Here is a 20,198-nt window from a genome sequence, read left to right on the forward strand (position 1 = left end):
CACCCCTGGAGGTGCACTCCATTGTCTTTCAAGACAGACAGATGCCAGCAACCATAGTAGCTCTCTTTGTATAACAGCTAAGTTATTTTGAAGACCTTTTGTTCAATTAGGTTTATGGGTCTATTGCAGGTGTTGTTGTTTTAAACTACTAATCTTTTGAAAGAGGTATCAGTGTCTTTGCTGCAGCAGAATAACATGGCCACTTTGTTTCCCCTTGCAAGTGTTGACAGGATGTCGTAGTTAGCCACTGAGCCTCTTGGGCTTGCTGATCAGCGGTTCAAATCTCCGCAATGGGGTGAGCTCCCATTGCTCTGTCACGGCTTCTGCCAAGCTAGCAATTCGAAAGCACACTAGTAGCTGCTGCTACTAGTAGGTACCGCTGCAGCAGGAAGGTAAACAGCGTTTCCATGCAATCTGGCTTTTGTTGCACCAGAAGCGGTTTAGTCATGCTGGCCACATGACCCGGAAAGCTGTCTCTGAACAAACGCCGACTCTTGGCCTGAAGGGGAATGCCCCATAGTCACCTTTGACTGGACTTAACCATCCAGGGGTCCTTTACCTTTACCATGTTGGTCACCTGGGCTGTACATAAAGGTCTCCCATGAGCTTTGTTTAATAGTGATACCTTATAGTCTGTTTATACCAATTCAGTCCATCTTTGGTGAAGTTCTTGTCTGCAGTTTTTGAAACTCTACCATTTGTGCAGATTTCTCTCATGGAGATGAGGAACAGGTGATAAAATCTTGGCGCAGAATAATAAAGCTGTAATTTGTGCCCTCTCCCATTGCTTGTTGATTCTTCTTAAAACCCAGCTTAAAGTAACATTGGCACAAGCATTCAATCTCGCACTTTAGAAGCTGCTAATATCCTGTGTCAGGGCTATTGCACAGAGAGACGGTTGACTTGGTTGATTTTGTCTATCAATGGATGTGAATGAGAGCAGGGTTCTTTCTCTTGCTTCCCAAGATCAAATCTGAGAGCAGACTTCCAATTCCTGTTTAATACCTAGCCTTCAGGAGAGTGAAGCACATAATATGCCTGCTGTGTACCAAAAGAAGCACAGCAGCCTTGGTTTTTGGAAAACGCTGTGTGTGGGAATGCTACCTTTTCATCTCTTTATTTTCCAAGCTTTTAAGATACACTTTGGATAAACAAGAGCTGCAGCGGGTGAGGATCATAGCCAGCGATAACCTCTGGGAGCCAATTTCCTTTTTCATGCGGGTTGACTCTGAGCTACGTGAAGCAGTCGATATCATTGGGTAGGACATCTCTTCAAAGCTGATTTTTTCACCCATAATCCCTTCTGAAAAATTATGGCAAATGATGGAAAACAGCAAATTTGGAAAAGGTGTGCTTTCTGGAATATCAGCATAGCAGTTACAAAATTTTGGCCACGTGCCTCTTTAGCAGCAATCCTGTATGCCAAGGGGAGGATGTGGGGTGCCCATCAGATGTTGGAATGCAACTCCCATCAGCCTCAACCAACTTGGCGGTGGTCATGGCTCATGGGAGCTGTAGTCCCAATAGCATCTGCAGGGCAGCATGTTGACTACCCCTGCCATACACATGGATCTGGGAGGATGACCTATTGTTGCAAAGATGGACTGACCCCTGATCCATAGAATGCTTTCAGGGATACTGAACTACACACACACATTGATGTAATTGGAACATGACAACCCTCTCCTTTTTCCTTTGCTCTGGGAAAGGGGGAGAGGAGAATTTGAGCAGAGAAGTGCCTCATTGCTTCAAATCATGCCACCCACCTCCCCAAGCTGTTTCCCCTCCTTCCAAGATTCCTGGTGGAGGAAGTATTTGCTGAAAATCACATCCTCCCAAAGCTGTTTTCTTTGGACAGTAGGGAGGCCTGTCAGGCTCTATACCTGCATGTGATTGACTGTCATTCATAGCGGTAGGTCTCCTTAGTTCTGGTTGTTCCCTTTTGGTAGAGTGAATGGTTGCCATGTAGATCTGATTTGATCAGCCTGACCAATCCATGTGGTGACATTATATCTTCAGTGAGTAAAATTTGCCTTGCATATCTTTTTGAAACTGGTGATTGTGGAGGTGGACTATATTCAGTTAAGATCTGAATCTTGTTTGTGTGTGTTGTGGGAGGTAAATTGGTGTGATTTAGGTTAAAACAATAAGATAACTGGAGTTCAAGATTTCAGAAGATACCGTGTTTCCCCCTTTTTAAGGCGTAGTCATAAAATAAGCCATAGCAGCATTTCTAAGCATTTGAGAAATATAAACCGTACCCCGAAAATAAGCCATAGTGATAGGCGCTGTGCGGAAGAGAGCACTGAGCTCCCCGAGTCAGCAGCAGCAACGCCGGCCGCAGCAGTGTTTGCTGAGTCCTTTCTTGCTTTTGGGACTTGGTTACTGTGCTGGCTTGGGATGGTGTGTGTGCAATTGCTGTTGCTGCTTCGTGTTTTTCAGCTGGATTCTCTGGGTTCTAAGCACTTTCCCCCGTTTGTTTGCGAAGCAGCACTCGGCTGCAGCCCCTGCCTCTCCCAGCGGCTGCATGAATGCGAGGCTGGTCGATCCCCAGGAGGCTGTAGTTGATCGCTATCTCCTTTTCCATTTATTTTGTCTTTGAGCACCCGGCCCCGCCCCCTCTCCCCTTCGTGGAATGAAGAACGGAGTTTTAGCAGCATTTCCTCATTATAAAAAAAAGGTCAGGAACTTTTACTTTAACCTCAAAAATGGGATATTTCCTCTCTCTAAAAACAACTCTGACCTGAACACCAATAAAACGGGGGTAGATCACCTCCAGTTTATAAATCCGCAAGTAGATCGCAGTCTCCTGGAAGTTGGGCTCTATACTTTGGCTGATTGCAAGCCTTTGCATCTTTAAAAAACAAAAACCATGCGCTTCTCAGTCTTAATTTTCCTTTAATTCATCCCCCTATACCCTCCTCCAACCATTGCCTCCTTCCATTCCTTACCCCCTCCCTCTCTCCCCACTTCCCTCACTCCTGTGCGATCTCATTCAGTCATATACTTGCTTTTTCTGTTGTGTTGTCTATTTTATATTTAATATTATTACCCTTTTTGATGTTATTTTTTCCCTTGCGATAATTATTTATTTTTTATCTTTAACTAACTTTCCTTTCCATATTTTTCCATATATAACTCAACACTTTCCCATTCCTTCTTAACTCTTTGGATAGAGTGCCCCCCCCCATTATTGTTGTTAATTTTACAATTCCTGGATTTTTTATGGAACCGAACAGCTCGGGTGCTTCAGAATGTGCCTTCTGTTGCTACAGGGCTATGGGGCTTCACTATTTGACGCCCCCCCCCCAGGTTGGGATTTTTAAAGTAGTTCTGTGGGTCCCAGGGCGCAGAATCACCCCCGATTCTTTCCTTTGTCTAAACAGACCTCTTCCCCCCTGACTTTGGAAGGCTGTGCTTCAAGGGGGATACCAGGGGTTTTTTAAGACCTGCGCCTCTTAAGGATTGTTACGGTCCATAACTTCCATTGCTTTCTACAGGGTTGGGGGTTTAAAGCACTGCCACCCCCACCCCACCCTGCAGGCGCTCGGAACTGGCAGCGCCAACAATGCGCCCAGCAGCGCGCAGAAGAGAGCACTGAGCGTCCTGAGCCAGTGGGTCCCAGTTGTACCAGCACTTTTTTTAAAAAAAGACACCCCCTGAAAATAAGCCACTGTGTGTTTTTTTGAGGGAAAAAAGTTATAAGACGGTGTCTTAAAAAAGGGGAAACACGGTAGAAAGTTCTTAGGGATAGCTGCATGTTTCAGCACTTCCATGTTTCTAAATCAACTTGGCATGCTCGGAGTGAGGCAGGGGTTCCTGTTTTGAGAAACAAGAACCCCAAACCCTGTTGTGTGACATTATAGTCCTTAAGGTCTTTGACTTTGAGTCAGGAATGGCGGCTGAGAGTTAGTAAACCTATGCAGTTTAAATTCTGCCTCTGCTGTGAGCCCACCAGAGGCAGAGAGAGAGAGAGAGAGAGAGATTGGAGACAGTGATAACGACTTACTTTGCAGGGTTCTTGCAAAGATGGATGAGAAAGTATGCAAAGCTCTTTTGAGTGTCCAGAGTGCTATGTAGATGCTAAGTATTGATATTTTTCCCCTTCCAAGTTTTGAGATGTGAATTATTATTATTCAGTCTATTAGCCATCCTTCACCAGCAGGTCCCAGAGCTGGTTACAGCAGTTTACAATTCAGTATTCAGAACAGTTAAATGGCAGTCTTTGGCAGAAATTAATAAATCCCTGATACTTTCAGGTTCAAATATTCTGTTCTTCTGGGTCATGGACTTAACTGTGTATTGCATCCAAATGGATGATGCAGCCTGGCCTTCACCAGCCCTGTGCCTTACAGACATCTTGGACTGCAGTTTCCATCATCCCTGATTGTTGGTCATTCTATGGCACAGATAGGAGCTGAATTTGACAATGTCTGCAAGGCAGCAAGTTAAAGACACCCAATTTCACTGGGTGATCAGTGATTTGTTAAATGTATTCCAGAGGTGTTTGGATCCTAATCTCTCCTCCATGGGGGAAAGGACTGATAAGAAGAACTACTGCAAAAGAAAGAAAGAAAGAAAGAAAGAAAGAAAGAAAGAAAGAAAGAAAAGAAACTACAGTTTTCTAAAGTTTAAACTTACTGCAATCGAGTTTATTTAAGAGTGCTTGCTTGGAGTTAAAATGCACTTTTTCCTTGCTTTTTGTTTTTCCATATCCAGGGCTCATTACCCAGGGACGGAAACGGTGCCTAGTGCATTGCAGACAAAGAAGAAACTCTGGGCTTCAGAAGACTATAGCACTTTCAATGATGAAGTGGGGGCAGGTTGCTGGGCTCGAATCCTGAACCAAAATTTCGTGAATGGGAAAATGACATCGTATGTCTTGACTTTCATAGAATTATAGATATGTGTGTGCGTGTGTCTATCATCTATCTATCATCTATCTGTCTTTCTATCTCTGTCATCTATCTATCATCTCCTGTGAGAAGCAAGGTAGAATAAAACCTTGTCTAATTACCAGTAATTGGAAATCCTGGTTGCCAGCTTGGCATTTTTTAGCTAATGAAATCCCTGTGGGCTTGAAACTTGTATTTCTTGACAATCTGGTTCACTTTTATCCAAAACAGAAGAAGTAGGCTCAAACACTTGATATTGTGGCTTAGATAAGTCTTAATTTCCCTCTTCACATGTTACCTCCAGTTGTTGTTGATGACCTGCATGATGACCTCTTGTTGGGAGAAAGACGGAGGGAAAATATGTCCCTGTTAATTCTCCTCGATCTCTCAGCGGCTTTCAGCACCATCAACCATAGTATCCTTCTGGAGCGGCTGTCTGCATTGGGGGTGGGTGTCACCCACTTTGCAGTCGGTCGGGTCCTGCTTGGATGGTCATTTCCAGAGGGTGATGCTTGGGGAGTGCTGTTCAGCCTTGTAGAGCCTTCATTGTGGGGGTTCGATTTTGTCCTTGCTGTTTAACAAGTAATCTGGAGTTTTGGAGTTCGTTGTCAGCAATATACTGATGACATACGTTGAGCTACAGCCCTTTCTCATAGACAAATATATTCCCAGTATATTTACTGGTCTAACCATAGCATGCTAGACCAATTTTTTACATGATTCTCTTTACTAATTCCTGTATTCTTTATCCCTATATCACACAGCACTATTGCTTGGAATTTGGTGGCTAGTTACTATGAACACTTACCTTTTGACCGGTGTGGTTTAATGACAGCACAGGAACCATGGAGTGGGCATTACACTGTGAACCCTCCCATATGGATAACAGGTACTTTTTTTAGACAGAGCTTTTTGAAATGAGATGTATGTTTTTCAATTGTGGCTTTTCTAAGTTATTAAGAAAAGCCGCAGCACTGGGCATACAAACTATTTAACCCAGCAGGGCTAACTTCTGCATAGATATGCATGGGGTTGAATTGCAAATGTATTTTGAATTGCTGCTCTGTGACGCAATTTTTCAAACTTATTGGACAGCCTTTGTAGTAGTGATGTTCTTGGCAAGTTAACTAAGAGCTGGAAGGGAAAGGTTATGGTGTATTTGGAAATTAACTTGTTTGGGCAGAACAAGGGCCAGCTCAAGGCACGATCAGCATGATAAAAAGAAATGCCACGTATTCATGCTATGCACACATGCATGCACATGTTTTTACAGAGCAGCCCTAACTGTGGCTCAGAAGCCCTATTGAATTTAACAAGGTTTACTCCCATCAGCCTCAGCCAACTTGGCGGTGGTCATGGCTCATGGGAGCTGTAGTCCCAATAGCAATAGGTAAGTGGAGTTAGGATTGCAGCCTAATTCAATGATTAAATTTTAGTAAGATTCCATGTTTTCCCCAGGGGGGGGCAGAACTAAGCAAATTCTCTCTGTGTGTACATAGGGCCAGCTCTAGACATTTTGCTTTCTGTGGTGCAGCAGCAAATGATGCATTTTCTATCCCTAAAGTACATAGTACCCAAGACCAACAAAGTTATTTTGGTATCCGGGGCAGAAAATACCACAAGTTCCTCTCCTGTCTTGTAAAAATAAATCAACAATAAATACATAAATATTTCCTGCAATGATTTCATGTCACCCCAAATTGGCTGCCTGAGATGGCTGCATCACTCTGCCTACTGTTAGGGCCAGTCCCCACCTCTCTGCGTCAACCTGTGTGTGTAGAGCTGGGGTCCCCAACATGGTGTCCATGAGCACCACAGTGCTCAGATACATCTATGGCACCTTCCTTGGGCCTCTGACCCTCCTGATTTTTATCTTAGTTTTGGAATTGGGGGATGTTTGGGGGGGACGGGGACTGTCTACTTTTTTCATTGTTTTCTTTCCTCCCCCCACTTTTTTTTGCTGATGTCAGTTTTGCAAAAGCAAAAACCCTCAATGCAGTTTGCAAAAAAAGATAAAACTGTAGTAATGTTATCAATAGAAAGAAAGAAAAAACAACCTCGTCTGCTTTTTCTGTTTTGACACAGCACACACTACCCATTTCACACAACCAGGCTGGTACTACCTGCAAGCCGATGGGCATCTGGAAAAAGGTGGCAGCTACGTGTCTCTGACTGATAAGCAAGGCAACCTCACAATCATCATTGAAACCATGGTAATGCTCTCTTAACACACTCTGCCAACATCTACCTAGCTCAGAACTGTATTCCAGCTATTTAAAACAATTGTGTTTTAAAGGTACCTGTGCTGTATGCTGGTCTGCCATGGTCCGTTAGGGTTTAAAATCTTAAGCTTGGGATTGCAATGTGGGATGGGGACACATGCAGGCAACTGACTGCCCCCTTTTGACCTCCCTATTGCTCCCCTTTTAACAGCCCCAAAGTGATCCAGGGTTGCCTTAACCCATTTTGGCTCAATTTTGGGTCAACCCAAATTGGCCCCGTTCAGGACCTGGAATTCAGCCAGAGCCAGCACATAGCTCCTAAGCAGCACATGGAGTTCTAGTTGTGTTGTTAATACAGTATGTGAGTCTTTTGAGTATTAGTTTCAGATAATATATTGTCTTGAGTTGAGATGGTGATTGATGTGAGTTCCTTGCTGTTCATTTTCAGACTCATGACCACTCCAAGTGCATCAGGCCACCACTATTTCCCTACTTTGTGTCACCACAGAAAGCAACTTTCCACCTCAAAGGATCCTTTGTAAGTAAATGGCATGCACTTAATTTGCTGCCTCTCACTTCTGTGTGCTGCCACTAATGTGCAATATATGTGCAGTAGGATATATAAAGAAAACAGAATCTTGGAATAATTGTGTGTGTGATCCATATTTGTTATTTTGAAGTGTCTATGTAGCTAGGCACCATATATAAATAATCCTACTTATTTATACTCAGCCAATCACAGCTTTGGATCACTCTTCTTCTTCTTTCTTCTTTGGTGATCACTCGTATCTGAGTAAGATTGTCTTCCATAAACACTGTTTTAACAATGGGTCTGTAAGTGAATGTAGAGGCCAATTCTGGATCCGCACGTCCTTCACATTTGGGACATTGATTTTCGGACGGGAGTTGATCACAGCTTTGGATCACTCATTAGTATTCTGTATGATGTTCTGTTCTGTATGATGCATTTTTTTTAGGGTTAAGGCACCTACCCTTCCACTGAATGTTGGACAGCTGCTGTCTCTATTGCCTTTTTGGCAGCAGCTGGAGACCTTTCTTTTTCAGCAGAGATTTGACTCGTACCAAATTTGAAATTGTTTTTAATATATGATAATGTTTGTATATGTTTTATTGTTAAATTGCTTTGAGGTGTTTAATAAAAAATGGTTTTAAAAAGGGCGGACTTTGCCACTACAGACTTACACTCTATACATTCTTATTGAGTTGCCCACACAACAGTTGTATATGAATAAATTAATATTAAAACAGTAGGCAGCTAGGTATTCTAGATCCATGGTGTTTGGATATTGTCACCAGCCCATGATTTTTATGTGGGCCTTACATCTGCCAGGAGGAAGACTTCTACTTTGCTCTGGCATTGGGAACCTCTTTGACTGTAGCTCCCATAAGCCTAAGCAAGCATGGCCAATGATGTGGATGATTAGAGTTGTAGTTCAACAAAATCTGGAGGGCCACAGTTGCCCCATTCCTGATTAAGCTAGAATCTACACACGTATAAAATCTGTTGTAAAAATGTTTTTTTAAAAAAATATGTTTTGAAAAAGACATTGAATTTGGAATAGCTCAATGTTGCCATCGAGTGTCACTTTTGTATATTGCACTTTACAACACGTTCAGAAACCCACAAGGTTTATAAGATGACTCACAAAAGTTTTCTCCCCCTTCCTCAGAGCAAGCTGAAATCTCTTCACATGTGGTATTCTAAACTTGAATTTAATTCTCCCAACTCCACATTGTTCCAGTCTCTTGGACCCATAAATGTAAGTGTGCCTTAATTTACTTGCGAGATCACCTTACCCCATAAATGTCAGCTCGATTGCTTTGATCTGCTGAACTGGCACTGATTCTTGCCTATCCAGACATGTAGAATGTTGACATGTCTTTTATCATTGACTGTAAATATTTTTTTTAATGTTTTAAATGGTTGTTTTCAACTGCCCCCCGACCAATAATTTTATTGTTTTATTCTTTTGTAAAATGCTTTGAAGTTTTATTACCATCAAGCGGTATATAAATCTTATAGAATTAATCAAATAATTTATAACAAAATGCAGTCTTCAAGAAGAAGAAAAATCCATGTTGCTTGTGATCTTTTCTCCAGGCCTATAAATAAAGATTGCCTGATGAGTCCACAACATGCTAAATATTGATTCTGTTTACTGCATAAACTCACTACTGTCCCAAGCCTGAAATGTAATGCCTTACTGTACTTACCTATAATGCCTTGTATTGTTGCAGTAAAATGTCACATCTAGAGGTTGTGGCTAAAGCTTAGTCAACCTGGTAGTGTTAATCTTGCACTCAAGATGAAAGATTTCATCTATATTTCCTGCCTCTAGTCAACCACTTGTGCATCATTTCTCTCTCTCTCTCTCTATCATTTTTATTACATTTTCATCCAATGTCTTCCCTTCTTCTCTTTCCATTATTCATTTTGCCTATCTTACGACCCTGCATATTTTACAATAACCATTCCATTCGGTTTTCCACTATTACGTCCATCAAGAATTATTTACTCTGTTGTATTTATCTTAACGTTGCCAGCGTTTTGAGCTGTACACAGTTATTTTCCATATACTCAATAAACATTTTCCAATCTTCTTTTGACGTATGTTCTTCTTGCTATCTTATTCTATATGCCAAATCTGCAAGCTGTGCATATTCTTTCAACTTAGGTTGCCAATCCTCTTTAGAGAGGACCTTGCTCACTTTCCATTTTGGGGCTAACAAAACATGGGCCACAGTTGTTGCATACATAAATAACCTTTTCTGACACCTGAGGATTTCAGCCTGGGGTATCCCCAGCAGAAAGGACTCTGATTTTTTGGGGAGAAGTAATTTCAAACATTTTTTTCCAGTTCATTATAAATCAGTTCCCAAAACTCTTTTACCTTTTTACATGTCCACCACATGTGAAAGAATGTTCCCTTCACCTCTTTACACTTCCAGTACCTATCTGGTTCCGTCTTGTAAATCTTGGCCAGCCTACTTGGAGTTAAATGCCATCTATGAATCATTTTCAAATAGTTCTCTTTCAAAGAATAAAATGCTATAAATTTCAAGTTGCTTTTCCAAAGTTTCTTGTGCATCCTTTCTCCACGCAGGTTTCTGAAGGTGTGTTGACACTAAATCTGGGTCTGGATGAGGTCTATACTTTGACAACCTTGACAGCAGGCTTTGAGAAGCCTTTCCCAGATCCTCCTGCATCCCAGCCATTTCCTTCCAATTACAAGGATGATTTCAATATCCGTAAGTAATACTTGGAAGTCATTATTTGGGGTCAGGAGGTGGGATGGGACATTATCTGGTGGTCCCAGGCTAGCACAGGGTCCTTATCAATAGTATTAATTCTCAAGCATACATGATTGAGACATAATGAGGCATTAACACAAATGTTTGACCTGCGGAGTATCCAGCATATACTCAGTGGATGTTCAAGTTTCTTTTTGTGGACCTTCAGCTTCAGGAAAGACTTCTGATCCCCCAAGGCAGGGGTGCTAGAACCTCAGGTCTGGGGGCCAATTGCAACCCACAGCCCTGGCTCCTCTGGCCTTCTTGATTCTCTGTAGCCACACACCTCCCTGGATCTGTTTGGACCTTGAGCATTTCTGCCTGGCTGTGATGTGTCTGATAAAGCCTCTTGCTTGACAGGGTTGAGGATGGAGAGGAAAGTGTGAGTGTGTGTAGAAGGTAGCCTACTTTGTAAAGGTAACGTTTACATGTATGGCTCCGCCTGCCACTGCCACATGGCCCTTGGAAGGTAGACCAGAAAAAGAATGTAGACGGTTCCCCAGCTCTGCCGCAAGGTCAAAAACAGCCATCCGTGTTGAGATTTGCATCCAGTGCCGGAACTGCTTGCAGGTTAGGATTGAGGATCCTCCATGGGCTTCAATTCCTGAGAGGCTTTCAGGTGTCCTCTTCAACTTTGATGACCCTAATGAAACACTCAGTTTGTTACCAAATTGGGGGGATGTCAGCTCTGTGTCAGGTTCTGCCTGCTGCGTCCCTGGTGTTGCGGTGGGGCTGAGAGAAGCTGTCATATCTTCTTTCGTAGTGCAGGCGAGTGAAATAGTGAGCTTTCTGTTCTCCCAACAGGCAACCCACCTTTCAGTGAGGCCCCAAACTTTGCCGATCAGACTGGGGTGTTTGAGTACTTTGTAAACGTTTCCGATCCAGGGGAGCACGTCTTCACCCTCCGACAGGTGGTGACGCAGAGGCCTATAACCTGGGTTACTGAATCAAAGCATCCCATCAGCATTATTGGCAACTACAAATGGTATGTAATTAAACGCAGTGCAACCCGCTGAATTTCCAGCTTGGTGTAAAGTTGCAGTGCAATCCAGTAATTGCACTGATTTTATTTTCTGCGATATGCAGATTTGAACATCAGTGAATGCAAAAGGGCATCCCTCGCCAATGAATTGCAAGCTGTCTTTTTGTTTGCTGGGTTTTTGTGGTTATGTAAACCAGGTGCTGCATGGCGACGTACAGTATTTAATGTGATTCAAGGCTGCCACCTGCTGTTGTTTTAGCATAACTACGTGAAAAGAAGCTGATGGAAACCAAGGTGTTGCAGAGTGTGAATTTAATGAGCATGCATGGTTGAACTTAAAAAGAAAACTGCCTTAGATTGTGTGTTTGGAAATCGGAGTGTTACAGGATTGTGAATGAACTATGGTTCAGAGTATTACTTGCTACTCCTTTTATCTCTTCAGTATTGGAGCTCTGCGCTTATAAATGTGCTGCAGTCCCTGCAGTTTAGTTTTTCTTATCAGTTTGGTTTTTTGCTCTATAATAAAGATGTTGGGTTGTATTCAGTGACGTCACTGCACGATTGGAACAACTACTGCTCACACAACAGAACCTACCGTTCTCTTTCCTCCCCGTGTGCCCCCACCCCCCCCCAAAAAATCTGCTCTTGGGTTTCCCTAACCCTCTGGAGTAGATTTAGTAGGTGGGGAGGAAGAGAGGAAGTGGTGTTCAATTGTGCAAGTGAAAATCATTTTGCTTGCATAAGGATGTAATTGGATACAACCCGTGCTTTTTTCCAGGGGGTACTCAATGGTATGTGTTCTGGCACTCCCCCCCCTTAAAAAAGTGTGACACTTATTGTAACAGCCTCGTGGTGAGTACCAGCACCTATTTTTCCAGGGGGGGGAAAGCACTGGATACAACTCCATTTGAGGGTGGCTTACATATAAAAACAAAGAGCAGTTGGCTAGGTGTCTCTTTTCCCTTCCTTCCTATCTTCTTCCTCCGCTCCCTGGGATTCTGTTATTTGCCCTGCGCAGGGATAGCTGAGGAATGGACTGGGTGCCTCCTTGGGTGCAGTTGCTCTTCACTTTAAGCAGCTCTTGGAAAATGTTGGGGGGCGGGCAGGGAGAGTCAACCTCTGTTGTGCCACAGTACTGATCCAGATTCCACCTCTCCCACCAGCTGTAGTTTCTAAATACAAAACAAGTGCAGGAAGAACTGCATTATAATTATTACAATATGTTTATTCATTGATACTCTGCCTGTTTCCCTGACAAGGACTCATGCATACAGGTCCTTAAATACCGTATGTTTTCACTTAGAAGTGGTTGGAACTTTTCTTGTTTAACTAAGCACCACAAAGAGCACAGCACCTCTGTTGTTGGAAGACTAATGCCAAAACCGACACTTTTCCAGTGCTGAGAACTGCATTTGTCTTTTTGCAGGGTAAACCTAACAATAACTTGCGACATTTACATAGAATCAGATGATGGAGGTGCATTCATTGCGGGAAGAGTGGACAGAGGTGGGATATACATCAAAGCTGCTAAAGGCATTTTCTTCTGGGTATTTCCTGATGGTACATACCGAGTCACAGGTGATCTCAGTGAGTATCCTTTAAAATGGATTTTGCATGCTTAATTAAATAGTTTCCCCTTCATGGATCAATGCCTTGTCGTGGCGAAGGGGCTTGAATAACTCAGAGAAGCTATGAGCTATGCCATGCAGGGCCACCCAAGATGGACAGGTCATAGTGGAGAGTTTTGACTAAACGTGATCCACCTGGAGAAGGAACTGGCAAGCCACTCCAGTATCCCTGCCAAGAAAACTCCATGGACAAAGACAACAGGCATATAAAAGTTATGACGCTGGAAGATGAGCCCCTCAGGTCGGAAGGCGTCCAACATGCTACTGAGGAAGAGCGGAGGACAAGTACAAGTAGATTCAGAGCTGATGAAGCGGCTGGGCCAAAGCCGAAAGGACGCTCAGTTGCGGATATGCCTGGAAGCGAAAGGAAAGTCCGATGCTGTAAAGAAAAATATTGCATAGGAACCTGGAATGTAAGAACCATGAGTGGAGGTAAGCTGGATGTGGTCAAAAATGAGATGACAAGAATAAATATTGACATCCTGGGCATCAGTGAACTAAAATGGAAGGGAATGGGCGAATTCAGTTCGGGTGACTATCATATCTACTACTGTGGGCAAGAATCCTGTAGCAGAAATGGAGTGGCCCTCATAGTCAACAAAAGAGTGGCAAAAGCTGTAATGGGATGCAATCTCAAAAATGACAGAATGATCTCGATACGAATCCAAGGCAGACCTTTTAACATCACAGTAATCCAAGTTTATGCACCAACTACCGGTGCTGAAGAAAGTGAAATTGACCAATTCTATGAAGACCTACAACAACTTCTAGAAATGACACCAAAGAAGGATGTTCTTCTCATTACAGGGGATTGGAATGCTAAAGTAGGGAATCAAGAGATAAAAGGAACAACTGGCAAGTTTGGCCTTGGAGTTCAAAATGAAGCAGGGCAAAGGCTAATAGAGTTCTGTCAAGAGAACAAGCTGGTCATCACAAACACTCTCTTCCAACAACACAAGAGACGACTCTACACATGGATATCACCAAATGGGCAGCATCGAAATCAGATTGATTATATTCTCTGCAGCCAAAGATGGAGAAGCTCTATACAGTCAGCAAAAACAAGACCTGGAGCTGACTGTAACTCAGATCATCAGCTTCTTATAGCAAAATTCCAGCTTAAACTGAAGAAAGTAGGAAAAAGCACTGGGCCAGTAAGATACAATCTGAATCAAATCCCTTATGAATACACAGTGGAAGTGAGGAACAGGTTTAAGGATTTAGATTTGGTGGACAGAGTGCCTGAAGAACTATGGATGGAGGCTCGTAACATTATACAGGAGGCAGCAACGAAAACCATCCCAAGGAAAAGGAAATGCAAGAAAGCAAAATGGCTATCCAACGAGGCCTTACGAATAGCGGAGGAGAGGAGGCAAGCAAAATGCAAGGGAGATAGGGAAAGATACAGGAAACTGAATGCAGATTTCCAAAAAACAGCAAGGAGAGACAAGAGGGTCTTCTTAAATGAGCAATGCAAAGAAATAGAGGAAAACAATAGAATGGGGAAAACCAGAGATCTGTTCAAGAAAATTGGAGATATGAAAGGAACATTTCGTACAAAGATTACCATAATCAAGGACAAAAGTGGTAAGGACCTAACAGAAGCAGAAGACATCAAGAAGAGGTGGCAAGAATACACAGAGGAATTATACCAGAAAGATATGGAGGTCTCGTACACCCCAGGTAGTGTGGTTGCTGACCTTGAGCCAGACATCTTGGAGAGTGAAGTCAAATGGGCCTTAGAAAGCACTGCTAATAACAAGGCCAGTGGAAGTGATGATATTCCAGCTGAACTATTTAAAATTTTAAAAGACGATGCTGTTAAGGTGATACACCCAATATGCCAGCAAGTTTGGAAAACTCAGCAATGGCCAGAGGATTGGAGAAGATCAGTCTACATCCCAATTCCAAAGAAGGGCAGTGCCAAAGAATGCTCCAACTACCGCACAATTGCGCTCATTTCACACGCTAGCAAGGTTATGCTTAAAATTCTACAAGGCAGGCTTAGGCAGTATGTGGATCGAGAACTCCCAGAAGTGCAAGCTGGATTTCGAAAGGGCAGAGGAACCAGAGACCAAATAGCAAACATGCGCTGGATTATGGAGAAAGCTAGAGAGTTCCAGAAAAACGTCTACTTCTGCTTCATTGACTATGCAAAAGCCTTTGACTGTGTCGACCACAGCAAACTATGGCAAGTTCTTAAAGAAATGGGAGTGCCTGATCACCTCATCTGTCTCCTGAGAAATCTCTATGTGGGACAAGAAGCTACAGTTAGAACTGGATATGGAACAACTGAGTGGTTCAAAATTGGGAAAGGAGTACGACAAGGTTGTATATTGTCTCCCTGCTTATTTAACTTATATGCAGAATTCATCATGCGAAAGGCTGGACTAGATGAATCCCAAGCTGGAATTAAGATTGCCGGAAGAAATATCAACAACCTCAGATATGCAGATGACACAACCTTGATGGCAGAAAGCGAGGAGGAATTAAAGAACCTTTTAATGAGGGTGAAAGAGGAGAGCGCAAAATATGGTCTGAAGCTCAACATCAAAAAAACCAAGATCATGGCCACTGGTCCCATCACCTCCTGGCAAATAGAAGGGGAAGAAATGGAGGCAGTGAGAGATTTTACTTTCTTGGGCTCCTTGATCACTGCAGATGGTGACAGCAGTCACGAAATTAAAAGACGCCTGCTTCTTGGGAGAAAAGCAATGACAAACCTAGACAGCATCTTAAAAAGCAGAGACATCACCTTGCCGACAAAGGTCCGTATAGTTAAAGCTATGGTTTTCCCAGTAGTGATGTATGGAAGTGAGAGCTGGACCATAAAGAAGGCTGATCGCCGAAGAATTGATGCTTTTGAATTATGGTGCTGGAGGAGACTCTTGAGAGTCCCATGGACTGCAAGAAGATCAAACCTATCCATTCTGAAGGAAATCAGCCCTGAGTGCTCCCTGGAAGGACAGATCGTGAAGCTGAGGCTCCAATACTTTGGCCACCTCATGAGAAGAGAAGAATCCTTGGAAAAGACCCTGATGTTGGGAAAGATTGAGGGCACTAGGAGAAGGGGACGACAGAGGACAAGATGGTTGGACAGTGTTCTTGAAGCTACGAACATGAGTTTGACCAAACTGCGGGAGGCAGTGCAAGACAGGAGTGCCTGGCGTGCTCTGGTCCATGGGGTCACGAAGAGTCGGACACGACTAAACGACTAAACAACAACAATTAAATAGTTGCAGCTTATCCTGCAGTAGGTAATGCAGAATGGCATTTCTAAGGGTTTGAGGCTTGCAAATCCATTATGCAATAGTTCTCTTACTTGTAATTGCTGTTTTCTGTTGGGTGTCCTCCTCCACCCCTCATTTGATTTTGATTTCAAGCCGAGGTGCCTTTGCTAGTTTATCAGATAATAATCATAACTGACACGGAGCAATCAAAGCAAAACTTTTTCAACCAAAAACTGTTCTGAATGGTTCTTATTTGCAGCGTTAAATGCTCAAGTGTAGAAGGAGGGCTAGCTGCTTTGAAATATTGAAAGTGTTTCTAAGTGGTTTATTATTTTTTTTGAAAAAAATCCCTAAGTGGCATACAAAACAGACAAAAAAATCAGTAATAAATAAGGGGCCAGTGCTTTAGGGGCCAGGGAGCACCTGGGCAAAAATATGTCCTTAGAAGTTGCCTGAAGCAACTGATGGCTGATGCTTCATACATGGCAGAGGAAAGGGCACAGTGTAGGCGCAATTTTCAGGCCATCACCCTGTGATATGGGTGCGCTGCTGTGAGTAAAATATCAAGTCACCTCTTGCTTGATCAAATGGATGACTTTAGAGTCCATGGCCTACAAGGCCTTTGTACAAAGGTGTTGTTTTTTTCAAAAACAAACAAACAAACAAACACCATAATCTTAGATCTAGGCTCTAGAGGTTTGAAATCTGGAAGGCCTCTGAGGCATGTGCATAGGCCCTCAAATAGTGTGCCTGTACGGAATCTTCTTCTTCTTCTCTAGTTAAGAACAGTTTCAGGTTAAGAACGGACCTCCGGAACGGATTAAGTTCGTAACTAGAGGTACCACTGTAATGTATAATTTTAGGGCATGTCCCAAATAAAGAAAATTTCTTCTTCTTCTTCTTCTTCTTCTTCTTCTTCTTCTTCTTTTCTTTTCTTTTCTTTTCTTTTCTTTTCTTTTCTTCTTTTTCCAGGTGGGGAAGAGGTCTTGATGAGAGGACTGTCTGGTGTGCGAGCCAAGGCATGGCATACCCTCACTCTGATTCTTACGGTAAGCACCGAAGCTGGAGTATAAAATAAGATTAATTTTGACCGATAGCAAGGGATGGCATTTAAATTCTTTAGAGTTCTAAAATAGCAATAAGCCTAAAATAGCTTATAAGCCTAAAATAGCTATCATTTAAATTGCTATGAGAAGTATTCCCCTGATAAATGTTGATGACCTGCTAATACCACTTGTCCGTCATAACAGATGGAACCTACAATGAAAATGCTGAGTGAGGAGTGCTTTAGTTCAGGGTTTCAGCCAGCCAAACCTCTTTTCAGGATATTCCATTCCATAGCCACTAAGCAGGCTTTGTCCTCCCTGGACTGTTTTGCTCCAACCCTGCTCCCTCCGCAGAAACCTTAGTGTACCCTGGAGCATCTCTCATCTTGTATGTAGATGATGGTGTTTTGGCTATATAAGAATCCACACTTGGAAAACCTGCTTTGCTATCAATATATAGGATTTTCCAGAGGTGCAGCCATGCTAGTCTCCTGCAGCAAAAACAATGAAAGGCAGAACATATCCACCATGGGTAGTAACCATTGATAGTCACATCCTCCATCATCATTGGGAAACACACTTGGATGTCTTTCACTTCAACTCACTTTGCAAAGCAGTTTCCAGATAGCTTTGCAGCCCTCGTTCTCAATCAGTTTACTGAAATCCACACCAGACCCTGTACATTAATGTTCTCCCCTTACTTTTGACAGGGCACCAATGCGTCTGGCATGTTAAACGGCTATCCTCTCTGGGCGAACCTCACTGTAACGGATCCTGGAAACGGATGGGCAGCTATTGGGACGCACACTTATGAATTTACACAATTTGACAACTTTCATGTCCAGGCCAGCTGAGACACCCGTCATACTTGGACAAGCCGATTCTTGATTCCTTTTAACTTGAGCCAGTTTCAACCCTGTTGCCGTCGTCATTTTGTAATTGACATTGGTACAGAATTTTTGTTTCGTTTCCCCTACAGCTTTTGTGGATGAATTCAACTTTCTTCTAAAGTGTAAATGCGTTTGTGTCGTCCTAATTAGGATTTTCTCAGAATTCAGTTTTCTCACTTGGCAGAAAGTCTCCCTCTCTCCCCTCGCCCCGTATAAATGGAACTGGAGCACAGTCCTTGTCGTTTCATTGGTGGGAATTGTGACTGTTTAGCCTCATTTTAAGAAATGTGCAACAGAGACGAGACCTCAGAAAACTGCTGTTTTCAACTGTTTCAAAAGCTATGAAGTCCATTCCTTTTCAGAAGTGCCTGGTGTATCTGGCTGTTATGAAGTGCTGTGAACTGAAAGATCCTTTTGCCTCTTTCATACTTTATCTGAGGTGATGGAATAAGGGACTCAACGGATTTAAATGTCCCCTTCCAGGAAATGAAAGGTTTCACTCCTCCTCTTCTAAAGTCTTAATTCATATATCTGTTTTTAATGAAAAGCCAGCTGCTAGCTGGCTTCCTTATGAAGTGCCTTATTTTAAACTACCTCTGCTAATGGCAGTGTAGCAAATATGTCGATGGTGCCTGTCACTGTTCGAAGGTTTGATAACCCCACAACTTGCCTTGCCTCTTTGGCTTCTCTTCTAAGCTTGTCTGCCTCTTTCGGTAAATGGAAGGGGGAAAGAATCTGTAAAAGTAATGTGGATGAAAAATCAAGGGAGAATGTTTATCCCCACCCCCCACCCTCACGATCCTAAGAGCCAATTTGCACAAGTCAGTATGAAAGCACTTGAAGTTGCCAAGCTTTCAGCCATGCACCATTTGTGGGAATCACAACCTTCATATGAGTCAAGTTAAATATGTGTCCTGCAAGGAGAAAATAGCTCGTACAAACAATACTTTTGCATGAGTCTGGTTGGAACTTTATTGGTGACCAGAGAAATCACTGTGAACTGTCCTTGAGACATGTAATGCTTGTATTGACTGCTAATCTATGGTGGCAAATTTCAGGCTTGCAGGATATAGTAGAGCTATGAGGTCCACCAGCTAGACATGGGTGCGAAGTAAGGAAGGTGATGGTGGAGACAGAGACAGGGCTTTTTGTCAGGCAGAACTCAATTCAGACCAAATTCAAAAGTGCAGATAAAGATGTTCATTGTAGCATTTCCTTCTTGATGGGCTTTCACCATAAGCAATGAAGATGTAAGGTCATGACTGATTGGCTGCATTTATTCCAAAGATTTCTCACCCTTTTTGTGCTAGGGCAGATAATTTCTTTTTTTGCATTATGTACTAAATGTAGCATAATAACAATATTTGTTTCTTGTTAATTTATTAAACGGTAGACTAAACTTTGCTGGGTTGTGAATGTGTTCAACAGGTTAATGTTTGCTGAATGTTTGGACTTTTCATGATTCTTAACAAGAATTGCCTTGATGTTACAGCAAAAAGCTGGCATATGGTGGTTGACCACCACAAAGCTCATTACCACCATGTTTCAAATGGGAAAAATAAATGCTGCTTTAAAACCTTTATATGTCTATGGTACTGCTTTAAAAATTGTCGCTTTTCCTGAAGGTTCAGAGGTAAGCTTTCCTCTTTTGTAGAGTCTGATCTCAGACCCAAAGAGGCTTGTATTTTCACAGCCTTCTTCACTAAATAGGAATATACGCTGAAGGGTTTCACCACATGTGTGGTCTGCATTTTACAATGAATGAGCAATAAATCATATATTGGCAACACAATTAAAATAAAAACAAAATCAGTTGGAAATATAGGAACACTTTGAAGAATATCCGGATTCTTGTCCACAAGAGGGAGCCCAATCCAAATCTACTGGGTCTTCAGGTCTAGCCTTAGAAGTTGCATTATTTGGATAAAGTATACACTGATTAACATTTTGGCAAAATCTCCTAAGCAGTTTACACACACACACAAACACACAC

The 20,198-nt window shown here is 42.6% G+C and overlaps 1 protein-coding gene across 2 annotated transcripts in view; it reads left to right on the plus strand.

Moving 5' to 3' along the window:
• The window catches only part of GALC (galactosylceramidase), a 37,463-nt gene extending 17,678 nt beyond the window's left edge, over window positions 1-19,785 (plus strand). The window contains exons 7-17 of one of the 2 annotated variants that reach the window (XM_035107687.2): window positions 1,129-1,259; window positions 4,720-4,875; window positions 5,660-5,784; window positions 6,981-7,108; window positions 7,566-7,655; window positions 8,809-8,898; window positions 10,243-10,387; window positions 11,234-11,414; window positions 12,838-12,998; window positions 17,242-17,318; window positions 18,026-19,785. In XM_035107687.2, the coding sequence (XP_034963578.2) occupies window positions 1,129-1,259; window positions 4,720-4,875; window positions 5,660-5,784; window positions 6,981-7,108; window positions 7,566-7,655; window positions 8,809-8,898; window positions 10,243-10,387; window positions 11,234-11,414; window positions 12,838-12,998; window positions 17,242-17,318; window positions 18,026-18,169 (1,428 nt within the window). In that variant the 3' untranslated portion in view covers window positions 18,170-19,785. The remainder of the gene's footprint in view (window positions 1-1,128; window positions 1,260-4,719; window positions 4,876-5,659; window positions 5,785-6,980; window positions 7,109-7,565; window positions 7,656-8,808; window positions 8,899-10,242; window positions 10,388-11,233; window positions 11,415-12,837; window positions 12,999-17,241; window positions 17,319-18,025) is intronic. The other variant, XM_035107697.2, reaches the window with a different exon arrangement.
• The last annotated feature ends 413 nt before the right edge of the window (window positions 19,786-20,198 follow it).

Source organism: Zootoca vivipara, chromosome 1, assembly GCF_963506605.1.
Source record: "Zootoca vivipara chromosome 1, rZooViv1.1, whole genome shotgun sequence".
NCBI classification, from domain to species: Eukaryota; Metazoa; Chordata; class Lepidosauria; order Squamata; family Lacertidae; genus Zootoca; species Zootoca vivipara.